This window comes from Triticum urartu, chromosome 6A, assembly GCF_056163025.1.
Source record: "Triticum urartu cultivar PI428250 chromosome 6A, HENAU_Tu73, whole genome shotgun sequence".
Taxonomy (NCBI): Eukaryota; Viridiplantae; Streptophyta; class Magnoliopsida; order Poales; family Poaceae; genus Triticum; species Triticum urartu.
This window is the reverse complement of record NC_141878.1, coordinates 599,488,665-599,501,937: the sequence shown is the minus strand read 5'-3', so window position 1 is coordinate 599,501,937 and position 13,273 is coordinate 599,488,665. Positions and strand designations below refer to the sequence as shown.

The 13,273-nt window shown below is 47.2% G+C and overlaps 1 protein-coding gene across 1 annotated transcript; it reads left to right on the top strand.

Annotated features, from left to right (window-relative positions):
• The first annotated feature begins 1,167 nt into the window (after positions 1-1,167).
• On the top strand, positions 1,168-1,815 carry LOC147967067 (uncharacterized). Its single transcript, XM_087531029.1, has one exon. It carries the CDS (start codon positions 1,168-1,170, stop codon positions 1,813-1,815), a length of 648 nt encoding a protein of 215 aa, XP_087387155.1.
• The last annotated feature ends 11,458 nt before the right edge of the window (positions 1,816-13,273 follow it).

The following is a 13,273-nucleotide window of genomic DNA, read 5'->3' as shown; positions in this document are numbered from 1 at the left end:
AAATCGACCTTTTACAGTTTTACCCTTCCACCAATTTCCATAATACAACAAAATTGCGACGTAATGGTTCGCTGGTGTTCTGGCTCCTCCCTCACCCCGATAGAACATGCTCACTTCCCTCGCCTCGACGACTCCGCCGCCACCTGCTCGATCTCCGGCCGCCGCCACCCGTCCCCTCAGTAGTGAAACTCCCACCTCGGAACCCCGCGGCGAGGCGCTCGTCCTCCACCTCCCTGCAACCCATGGAATCAAAGGCACCGCACCGAGATCCCTCGCGAGTTCTGCCACCATCACGAGTTGCCTCGGCGACGACGTCCGCTGCCACAAGCTAACTTGCCGCATTGGTGGGGTGATCCTTCCCTGGTCCACGTTAGGCACGCGCAGGCGCAGCTGCTAGCGAGCCCCCGGGCATGACTGTGCTTGCCGATGACGCACACTGGATCGTTTCGGTGCAGGCTCCACCTTGGCCTCTTCCCATTACCTCTGTCCTCTGCTTCGCCATAGACGCCAGCGAGCTCCCCGGTCCGTCCTGCTGCTTCACTTAGGCAGAACGCCGGTCTGTGAGCACTTGTATATGAACCGTGATATGCTAATTGATATGTATATGAGTGCTAATTGACGTCCAAGGTTTGGGTGCGTGCTTGTGCTTGTGTAGCGTGCTCTGTGTGCCAGCTGTGTCATCGACTATGTGACTTGTAATATTTTTGTGATAAAGGTACAGAGAGATCGATCGACTATGTGAAACTATGAATTCAATTCAAATCTATGAAAAATTAGCCATTTTTGAAAAAATAACTTCTAATCCGGTCATTTATTGTTAAAACAGTATAATCAGCACAATACATGACATTTTGGTCATTTCAGCACATTTCAGAACAAGCCGCTGCTGCTACAGCACAACTACCAAACGACTACACTTCAGCTTCAACCTTTCAGCCACAGCTAGTAGCTACAGCTGCGCCTTCCAGCTGGAGCCGTTGCAGCTGCAGCCGAACAAGTTGCAGCCCAAACAAACACACCCTTATATCAGTCATTTGATACCAAACAAGAGGTGGGACAGTACTCCTAGGGCCTCTCTCAAACAACTTTGGCATCCTCCTCCGGCCCTGCCCCGCCCCCGATCTCTCCCCACCGCTGGCAGAACGACGACCGATGATCGCGACACCCATGGCGGCGCGCACCACCTTCGCCGACGCGCTGGCGGCCGCGCACCCGTACCTGCGGGGCGAGGAGGACCAGTGCGGGGACCCGGCCCTGCCGGCCCTCACCGCTGTGCTACGCGCCGCGGGCGCCGGCGAGTGCAGGCACAAGGACGGCACCTTCCTCGCCCACCTGCTCGAGGTCTACCGGATCCTGTGCCTCTGGGGAGCGCTCGACGCCGTGGCCCGCTGCGGCCTCTACCACTCCGCCTACTCAAACTCCTACGTCAACCTCGCCATCTTTGAGCCCGACGTCGGCCGCGCTCGCGTCGCCGCCGTCGTCGGGGACGAGGCCGAGCGGCTCGTCCACCTTTTCTGCATCGTCCCGCGCCAGCAGCTCGTCCACGACGACCTGCTCTTCCACTATGACGACGCCGACCTCGTGGCCGACCTGGCCCGGTTCGAGGAGTCCATCCTGGACGCCCGCTGCGGGGTGTTCGACAAGGAAGAGCCCTGGCACCGCAAGATCCAGCGCCTCCTCCCCGCCGACGGCATCACAGTCAAGCACATCTGGTCCGTGTGTCTCTCTGACTTTGACGGCAGCATTTGTTCTATTGCTTGCCTGAAGGAAATCAATGCTCATGTTCAGATAACTGAATTAGACACTGTTGTGTAGTGTTTCTTGGTAGATATACGTAGTACTGACAGAAGTATAGAGTTCACCGAGAAATCCAAGGTTATGCAGCAAGATGATGGTTGATGGGTTAAAAATTAATTGAGGCATGTACGCTTGTCTCATTGATCATTATAAGTTGTAAGATTCAGGCTGAGCCCATGCGGTGTTTATCCAGATTCAGGATCAGGAAAATTCTGTATCTCTGTTAGAGTACGTAATGGGCCTAATGGCCTGGGCCGGCGGTATAGCCCGTTAGTTTTAGGGTTAATTAGAGATAAGGGTCGCTTTCTTAGGGGTCAAGTAAGCCTTGCTTGGGAGTCAAGTAAACCTCTCTATATAAAGAGAGGAGATGTATCAATCTAATGAAGCAAGAATTAAGAAGGTTTTGTGTACGCCCGAGAAGTTAGGATAATGGGTGTTATCCATGTTTCTCGCCGCCCCACGAGAAACACGCATAACAAGTAAAAAAATCATTTTTTAATTTAGACGCTCAAAGTACAGATAAATATTGTGGCATCTTAGTTACATTAGCGTGTGTAGCCGTGTCCTGGTGGTAGAGGTCTATTTCACAATTCGAGAGGTAGCTGGTTCGAGCACCATTGTTGCACTTACGCTGTCGACGTTCCACCAAGGTACTGGCTCTTATCTGATGAAACTGGTTCAAGTTTGTCTTATATCTAATTTGAAAGAATTTTAATTGAAAATTCAATTACAAATTTCGTCTGAAATATGTGTGGTATTTCTTGGTAACCGAGAATCACTCCCCCAACTTTTTTCCATTTGGAAACTCCCCTAACTTTCTTCATCATCCAACATGTCCACCGCGTCTGTGCGGCCCCGTCGCTGGCTACCTCGGGCGCGCTGCCTGCGGCCACGTCGCTGGCTGCATCAGGCCGGCTGCCTCGGCCTTGCCGGTTACCTTGGGCCGGCTGCGTCGGACTCGCCGGCTTCATCTTGAACTCCACCGCCACCCCCATCCACCAAGCGGCGTCCCGAACCTCGTGCGCGATCGGATTGATCACCCGCCCACCGCCACGATACGCGTCATCTACGCCGTGCGACCGAACTGGCCTGTCGGTTGCGCGCGCCTCCAAAAATCACGTGAAGATTGTCCCGAGTACAACGCGCCTCTCCACCAATCGAGCAACGGGCTGCTGCTGCGTCGCCCCGTCGGGCAGTAGCATCGCCGCCCCGTGGTTCTCTCTGCGAGTGCACCGATCCGCGTCACCGTTGTGTCACCCCTTCGAGCCGTAGTGCCGCAGCCCGCGGTCCATCGCCGTCCTCGTGGCTGCGCCGATCCTCGCGCTGCCGCTGTGTTGCCCCGTCGGGCCATAGCGAGCGTGACACGTGATCTGCGCCCCCTCCCGAGGCCGTCCCCGCGGTTGCACTGACCCGTGCTTCGCCATTTTGCCACCCGTTGGGTCATAGCGCCGCGGCCCGTGGTCCTTGCCACCTCCCCGAGGTCTTCCCGCCGTCGCCCTAACCTGCCGGCCGCCGTTGCATCGCCCCTTCGGGCCGTAGCGCGGTGGCCCGCGGTCCACTCTGCCGTCACCGCGTGTCGACCTTCCATGGTATGCACCGCGCCTTCTGAAGGAAATATGCCCTAGAGGAAATATGCCCTTCCTTATATCATGATAAAATTTTATTATTCATGCTAGAATTGTATTAACCGGAAACATAATACATGTGTGAATACATAGACAAACAGAGTGTCACTAGTATGCCTCTACTTGACTAGCTCGTTAATCAAAGATGGTTATGTTTCCTAACCATGGACAAGGGGTTGTTATTTGATTAACGGGATCACATCATTAGTTGAATGATCTGATTGACATGACCCATTCCATTAGCTTAGCACCCGATCATTTAGTATGTTGCTATTGCTTTCTTCATTACTTATACATGTTCCTATGACTATGAGATTATGCAACTCCCGTTTACCAGAGGAACACTTTGTGTGCTACCAAACGTCACAATGTAACTGGGTGATTATAAAGGAGCTCTACAGGTGTCTCCAAAGGTACATGTTGGGTTGGCGTATTTCGAGATTAGGATTTGTCACTCCGATTGTCGGAGAGGTATCTCTGGGCCCTCTCGATAATGCACATCACTTAAGCCTTGCAAGCATTGCGACTAATGAGTTAGTTTCAGGATGATGTACTACAGAACGAGTAAAGAGACTTGCCGGTAACGAGATTGAACTAGGTATAGGATACCGACGATCGAATCTCGGGCAAGTAACATACCGATGACAAAGGGAGCAACATATGTTGTTATGCGGTCTGACCGATAAAAGATCTTCGTAGAATATGTAGGAGCCAATATGAGCATCCAGGTTCCGCTATTGGTTATTGACCAGAGACGTGTCTCGGTCATGTCTACATTGTTCTCGAACCCGTAGGGTCCGCACGCTTAAGGTTACGATGACAGTTATATTATGAGTTTATGCATTTTGATGTACCGAAGGTTGTTCGGAGTCCCGGATGTGATCACGGACATGACGAGGAGTCTCGAAATGGTCGAGACATAAAGATTGATATATTGGAGGCCTATATTTGGATATCGGAAGTGTTCCAGGTGAAATCAGGATTTTACCGGAGTACCGGGAGGTTACCGGAACCCCCAGGAGCTATATGGGCCTTAATGGGCCTTAGTGGAAGAAGTGGAGAGGCAGCCAGGGCTGGGCCGCGCGCCCCTCCCCCCTAGTCCGAATAGGACAAGGAGAGAGGGGGCCGGCGCCCCCCTCCTTCTCTCTCTCTCTTTTCCCCCTCCTTGAATCCTATTCCAATTAGGAAAGGTGGGGGGGAGTCCTACTCCCAGAAGGAGTAGGACTCCTCCTGGCGCGCCACACCTGGCCGGCCGGCCCCCCTCCCTTGAACCTTTATATACGGAGGAAGGGGCACCCCCTGGAGACAAGTTGATCCACGTGATCATATTCTTTGCCGTGTGCGGTGCCCCCTTCCACCATAGTTCTCGATAATATTGTAGCGGTGCTTAGGCGAAGCCCTGCGACGGTAGTACATCAAGATCGTCACCACGCCTTCATGCTGATAGAACTCTTCCCCGACACTTTGCTGGATCGGAGTCCGGGGATCGTCATCGAGCTGAACGTGTGCTAGAACTCGGAGGTGCCGTAGTTTCGGTGCTTGATCGGTCGGGCCGTGGAGACGTACGACTACATCAACCAAAGTTAATGCTTCCGTTGTCGATCTACAAGGGTACGTAGATCACACTCTCCCCCTTCGTTGCTATGCATCACCAAGATCTTACGTGCGCGTAGGAATTTTTTTGAAATTACTACGTTCCCCATCAGTGGCATCTGAGCCTAGGTTTTATATGTTCATGTTATATGCACGAGTAGAACACAAGTGAGTTGTGGGCGATATAAGTCATACTGCTTACCAGCATGTCATACTTTGGTTCGGCGGTATTGTTGGACGAAGTGGCCCGGACCGACATTACGCGTACGCTTACGCGAGACCGGTTCTCCCGACGTGCTTTGCACATAGGTGGCTTGCGGGTGACAGTTTCTCCAACTTTAGTTGAACCGAGTGTGGCTACGCCCGGTCCTTGCGAAGGTTAAAACAGCACCAACTTGACAAACTATCGTTGTGGTTTTGATGCATAGGTAAGATTGGTTCTTGCTTAAGCCCGTAGCAGCCATGTAAAACTTGCAACAACAAAGTAGAGGACGTCTAACTTGTTTTTGCAGGGCATGTTGTGATGTGATATGGTCAAGACATGATGCTAAATTTTATTGTATGAGATGATCATGTTTTGTAACCGAGTTACCGGCAACTGGCAGGAGCCATATATGGTTGTCGCTTTATTGTATGCAATGCAATCGCGCTATAATGCTTTACTTTATCACTAAGCGGTAGCGATAGTCGTGGAAGCATAAGATTGGCGAGACGACAAAGATGCTACGATGGAGATCAAGGTGTCGCGCCGGTGACGATGGTGATCATGACGGTGCTTCGGAGATGGAGATCACAAGCACAAGATGATGATGGCCATATCATATCACTTATATTGATTGCATATGATGTTTATCTTTTATGCATCTTATCTTGCTTTGATTGACGGTAGCATTATAAGATGATCTCTCACTAAATTATCAAGGAGTGTTCTCCCTGAGTATGCACCGTTGCGAAAGTTCTTCGTGCTGAGACACCATGTGATGATCGGGTGTGATAGGCTCTACGTTCAAATACAACGGGTGCAAAACAGTTGCACACGCGGAATACTCAGGTTATACTTGACGAGCCAAGCATATACAGATATGGCCTCGGAACATGGAGACCGAAAGGTCGAGCGTGAATCATATAGTAGATATGATCATCATAGTGATGTTCACCGATGAAACTACTCCATCTCACGTGATGATCGGACATGGTTTAGTTGATTTGGATCACGTAATCACTTAGAGGATTAGAGGGATGTCTATCTAAGTGGGAGTTCTGTAAGTAATATGATTAATTGAAGCTAAATTTATCATGAAGTTAGTACCTGATAGTATCTTGCCTGTTTATGTATGATTGTAGATAAATGGCCCATGCTGTTGTTCCGTTGAATTTTAATGCGTTCCTTGAGAAAGCAAAGTTGAAAGATGATGGTAGCAATTACACGGACTGGGTCCATAACTTGAGGATTATCCTCATTGCTGCACAGAAGAATTACGTCCTGGAAGCACCGCTGGGTGCCAGGCCTGCTGCTGGATCAACACCAGATGTTGTGAACGTCTGGCAGAGCAAAGCTGATGACTACTCGATAGTTCAGTGTGCCATGCTTTACGGCTTAGAACCGGGACTTCAACGACGTTTTGAACGTCATGGAGCATATGAGATGTTCCAGGAGTTGAAGTTAATATTTCAAGCAAATTCCCGGATTGAGAGATACGATGTCTCCAATAAGTTCTATAGCTGCAAGATGGGGGAGAACAGTTCTGTCAGTGAGCATATACTCAAAATGTCTGGGTATAATAATCACTTGATTCAGATGGGAGTTAATCTTCCAGATGATTGCGTCATTGACAGAATTCTTCAATCACAGCCACCAAGCTACAAGAGCTTCGTGATGAACTATAATATGCAAGGGATGAATAAGACTATTCCCGAGCTCTTCGCAATGCTGAAAGCTGCGGAGGTAGAAATTAAGAAGGAGCATCAAGTGTCGATGGTCAACAAGACCACTAGTTTCAAGAAAAAGGGCAAAGTGAAGAAGAAGGGGAACTTCAAGAAGAACAACAAACAAGTTGCTCTTCAAGAAAAGAAACCCAAGTCTGGACCTAAGCCTGAAACTTAGTGCTTCTACTGCAAGCAGACTGGTCACTGGAAGCGGAACTGCCCCAAGTATTTGGCGGATAAGAAGGATGGCAAGGTGAACAAAGGTATATGTGATATACATGTTATTGATGTGTACCTTACTAATGCTCGCAGTAGCACCTGGGTATTTGATACTGGTTCTGTTGCTAATATTTGCAACTCGAAACAGGGACTACGAATTAAGCGAAGATTGGCTAAGGACGAGGTGACGATGCGCGTGGGAAACGGTTCCAAAGTCGATGTGATCGCGGTCGGCACACTACCTCTACATCTAACTTCGGGATTAATGTTAGACCTAAATAATTGTTATTTGGTGCCAGCGTTAAGCATGAACATTATATCTGGATCTTGTTTGATGCAGACGGTTATTCATTTAAATCAGGGAATAATGGTTGTTCTATTTATATGAGTAATATCTTTTATGGTCATGCACCCTTGAAGAGTGGTCTATTCTTATTGAATCTCGATAGTAGTAACACACATATTCATAATGTTGAAGCCAAAAGATGCAGAGTTGATAATGATAGTGCAACTTATTTGTGGCACTGCCGTTTAGGTCATATCGGTGTAAAGCGCATGAAGAAACTCCATACTGATGGACTTTTGGAACCAATTGATTATGAATCACTTGGTACTTGCGAACCGTGCCTCATGGGCAAGATGACTAAAACGCCGTTCTCCGGTACTACGGAGAGAGCAACAAATTTGTTGGAAATCATACATACAGATGTATGTGGTCCGATGAATATTGAGGCTCGTGGCGGATATCGTTATTTTCTCACCTTCACAGATGACTTAAGCAGATATGGGTATATCTAGTTAATAAAACATAAGTCTGAAACATTTGAAAAGTTCAAAGAATTTTAGAGTGAAGTTGAAAATCATCGTAACAAGAAAATAAAGTTTCTATGATCTGATCGTGGAGGAGAATATTTGAGTTACGAGTTTGGTGAACATTTGAAACAATGCGGAATAGTTTCGCAGCTCACGCCACCCGGAACACCACAGCGTAATGGTGTGTCCGAACGTCGTAATCGTACTTTACTAGATATGGTACGATCTATGATGTCTCTTACGATTTACCGCTATCATTTTGGGGTTATGCTTTGGGGACGGCCGCATTCACGTTAAATAGGGCACCATCAAAATCCGTTGAGACGACGCCTTATGAACTATGGTTTGGCAAGAAACCAAAGTTGTCGTTTCTGAAAGTTTGGGGCTGCGATGCTTATGTGAAAAGCTTCAACCTGATAAGCTCGAACCCTGATCGGAGAAATGTGTCTTCATAGGATATCCAAAGGAGACTATTGGATATACCTTCTATCACAGATCCGAAGGCAAGACTTTTGTTGCTAAGTTCGGAAACTTTCTAGAGAAGGAGTTTCTCTCGAATGAAGTGAGTGGGAGGAAAGTAGAACTTGACGAGGTAACTGTACCTGCTCCCTTATTGGAAAGTAGTGCATCACAGAAAACTGTTTCTGTGACACCTACACCAATTAGTGAGGAAGCTAATGATAATGATCATGAAACTTCGGAACAAGATACTACTGAACCTCGTAGATCAACCAGAGTGAGATCCGCACCAGAGTGGTACGGTAATCCAGTTCTGGAAGTCATGCTACTAGATCATGATGAACCTACGAACTATGAAGAAGCGATGGTGAGCCCAGATTCCGCAAAAATGGCTTGAAGCCATGAAATCTGAGATGGGATCCATGTATGAGAACAAAGTGTGGACTTTGTTTGACTTGCCCAATGATCGGCAAGCAATCGAGAATAAATGGATCTTCAAGAAGAAGACTGACGCCGACGGTAATATTACTGTCTACAAAGCTCGACTTGTCGCAAAAGGGTTTTGGCAAGTTCAAGGGGTTGACTACGATGAGACCTTCTCACCTGTAGCGATGCTTAAGTCTGTCCGAATCATGTTAGCAATTGCCGCATTTTATGATTATGAAATTTGGCAGATGGATGTCAAAACTGCATTCCTGAATGGATTTCTGGAAGAAGAGTTGTATATGATGCAACCAGAAGGTTTTGTCGATCCAAAGGGAGCTAACAAAGTGTGCAAGCTCCAGCGATCCATTTATGGACTGGTGCAAGCCTCTCGGAGTTGGAATAAACGCTTTGATAGTGTGATCAAAGCATTTGGTTTTATACAGACTTTTGGAGAAGCCTGTATTTATAAGAAAGTGAGTGGGAGCTCTGTAGCATTTCTGATATTATATGTGGACGACATATTACTGATCGGAAATGATATAGAATTTCTGGATAGCATAAAGGGATACTTGAATAAGAGTTTTTCAATGAAGGACCTCGGTGAAGCTGCTTACATATTAGGCATAAAGATCTATAGAGATAGATCAAAACGTTTAATTGGACTTTCACAAAGCACATACCTTGACAAGATTTTGAAGAAGTTCAAAATGGATCAAGCAAAGAAAGGATTCTTGCCTGTGTTACAAGGTGTGAAGTTGAGTAAGACTCAATGCCCGACCACTGCAGAAGATAGAGAGAAAATGAAAGATGTTCCCTATGCTTCAGCCATAGGCTCTATCATGTATGCAATGCTATGTACCAGACCTGATATGTACCTTGCTATAAGTCTAGCAGGGAGGTACCAAAGTAATCCAGGAGTGGATCACTGGACAGCGGTCAAGAACATCCTGAAGTACCTGAAAAGGACTAAGGATACGTTTCTCGTATATGGAGGTGACAAAGAGCTCATCGTAAATGGTTACGTTGATGCAAGCTTTGACACTGATCTGGACGATTCCAAATCGCAAACCGGATACGTGTTTACATTAAACGGTGGAGCTGTCAGTTGGTGCAGTTCTAAACAAAGCGTCGTGGCGGGATCTACATGTGAAGTGGAATACATAGCTGCTTCGGAAGCAGCAAATGAAGGAGTCTGGATGAAGGAGTTCATATCCGGTCTAGGTGTCATACGTAGTGCATTGGGTCCAATGAAAATCTTTTGTGACAATACTAGTGCAATTGCCTTGGCAAAGGAATCCAAATTTCACAAGAGAACCAAGCACATCAAGAGATGCTTCAATTCCATCCGGGATCTAGTCCAGGTGGGAGACATAGAGATTTGCAAGATACATACGGATCTGAATGTTGCAGACCCGTTGACTAAGCCTCTTCCATGAGCAAAACATGATCAGCACCAAGGCTCCATGGGTGTTAGAATCATTACTGTGTAATCTAGATTATTGACTCTAGTGCAAGTGGGAGACTGAAGGAAATATGTCCTAGAGGCAATAATAAAGTTAATGTTTATTTCCTTATATCATGATAAAAGTTTATTATTAATGATAGAATTGTATTAACCGGAAACATAATACATGTGTGAATACATAGACAAACAGAGTGTCACTACTTTGCCTCTACTTGACTAGCTCGTTAATCAAAGATGGTTATGTTTCCTAACCATGGACAAGGGGTTGTTATTTGATTAACGGGATGACATCATTAGTTGAATGATCTGATTGACATGACCCATTCCATTAGCTTAGCACCCGATCGTTTAGTATGTTGCTATTGCTTTCTTCATGACTTATACATGTTCCTATGACTATGAGATTATGCAACTCCCGTTTACCAGAGGAACACTTTGTGTGCTACCAAACGTAACAACGTAACTGGGTGATTATAAAGGAGCTCTACAGGTGTCTCCAAAGGTACATGTTGGGTTGGCGTATTTTGAGATTAGGATTTGTCACTCCGATTGTCGGAGAGGTATCTCTGGTCCCTCTCGGTAATGCACATCACTTAAGCCTTGTAAGCATTGCAACTAATGAGTTAGTTGCGGGATGATATACTACAGAACGAGTAAAGAGACTTGCCGGTAACGAGATTGAACTAGGTATAGGATACCGACGATCGAATCTCGGGCAAGTAACATACCGATGACAAAGGGAACAACGTATGTTGTTATGCGGTCTGACCGATAAAAGATCTTCGTAGAATATGTAGGAGCCAATATGAGCATCCAGGTTCCGCTATTGGTTATTGACCGGAGACGTGTCTCGGTCATGTCTACATTGTTCTCGAAACCGTAGGGTCCGCACGCTTAAGGTTACGATGATAGTTATATTATAAGTTTATGCATTTTGATGTACCGAAGGTTGTTCGGAGTCCCGGATGTGATCACGGACATGATGAGGAGTCTAGAAATGGTCGAGACATAAAGATTGATATATTGGAGGCCTATATTTGGATATCGGAAGTGTTCCGGGTGAAATCGGGATTTTACCGGAGTACCGGGAGGTTACCGGAACCCCCCGGGAGCTATATGGGCCTTAATGGGCCTTAGTGGAAGAAGAGGAGAGGCAGCCAGGGCTGGGCCGTGCGCCCCTCCCCCCTAGTCTGAATAGGACAAGGAGAGAGGGGGCTGGCTGTTGGGTAACGTAGTAATTTCAAAAAATTTCCTACGCACACGCAAGATCATGGTGATGCATAGCAACGAGAGGGGAGAGTATGATCTACGTACCCTTGTAGATCGCAACGGAAGCGTTGACACAACGTAGAGGAAGTATTCGTACGTCTTCCCGATCCGACCGATCCAAGCACCATTACTCCGGCACCTCCGAGTTCTTAGCACACGTACAGCTCGATGACGCTCCCCGGGCTCCGATCCAGCAAAGCTTCGGGGATGAGTTCCGTAAGCACGACGGTGTGGTGACGATGATGATGTTCTACCGACGCTGGGCTTCGCCTAAGCACTACAACGATATGACCGAGGTGGAATATGGTGGCAAGGGGCACCGCACACGGCTAAGGAACGATCACGAGGATCAACTTGTGTGTTCTAGGGTGCCCCCTGCCTCCGTATATAAAGGATCCAAGGGGGGTGCGGCCGGCCTAGAGGAGGGCGCAGGAGGAGTCCTACTCCTACCGGGAGTAGGACTCCCCTCCCTTTCCTTGTCCAAGTAGGAGAGAGGGGGGGAGAGAAGGAAAGCGGGGGCGCCGCCCCTCCCTCCTTGTCCAATTCGGACTAGGGGGAGAGGGGGCGCGCGGCCTGCCCTGGCAGCCCCTTCCTCTTCTCCACTTTAGGCCCATGAGGCCCATTAACCCCCCAGGGGGTTCCGGTAACCCCCCGGTGCTCCGGTTTTATCCGAAACTTCCCCGGAACGCTTCCGGTGTCCGAATATAGTCATCCAATATATCAATCTTTATGTCTCAATCCTTTCGAGACTGCTCGTCATGTCCGTGATCACATCCGGGACTCCGAACAAACTTCGGTACATCAAAATGCATAAAACTCATAACAACTGTCATCGTAACTTTAAGCGTGCGGACCCTATGGTTCGAGAACAATGCAGACATGACTGAGACAAATCTCTGGTCAATAACCAATAGCGGGACCTGGATGCCCATATTGGCTCCTACATATTTTACGAAGATCTTTATCGGTCAGACCGCATAACAACATACATTGTTCCCTTTGTCATCGGTATGTTACTTGCCCGAGATTCGATCGTCGGTATCCAATACCTAGTTCAATCTCGTTACTGGCAAGTCTCTTTACTCGTTCCGTAATACATCATCTCACAACTAACATATTAGGTGTAATGCTTGCAAGGCTTATGTGATGTGCATTACCGAGAGGGCCCAGAGATACCTCTCCGACAATCGGAGTGACAAATCCTAATCTCGAAATACGCCAACCCAACATGTACCTTTGGAGACACCTGTAGTGCTCCTTTATAATCATCCAGTTACGTTGTGACGTTTGGTAGCACCCAAAGTGTTCCTTCGGTAAACGGGAGTTGCATAATTTCATAATCTTAGGAACATGTATAAGTCATGAAGAAAGCAATAGCAACATACTAAATGATCGGGTGCTATGCTAATGTAATGGGTCATGTCAATCAGATCATTCAACTAATGATGTGATCCCGTTAATCAAATAACAACTTCTTTGTCTATGGTTAGGAAACATAACCATCTTTGATTAACGAGCTAGTCAAGTAGAGGCATACTAGTGACACTTTGTTTGTCTATGTATTCACACATGTATTATGTTTCCGGTTAATACAATTCTAGCATGAATAATAAACATTTATCATGCTATAAGGAAATAAATAATAACTTTATTATTGCCTCTAGGGCATATTTCCTTCAGT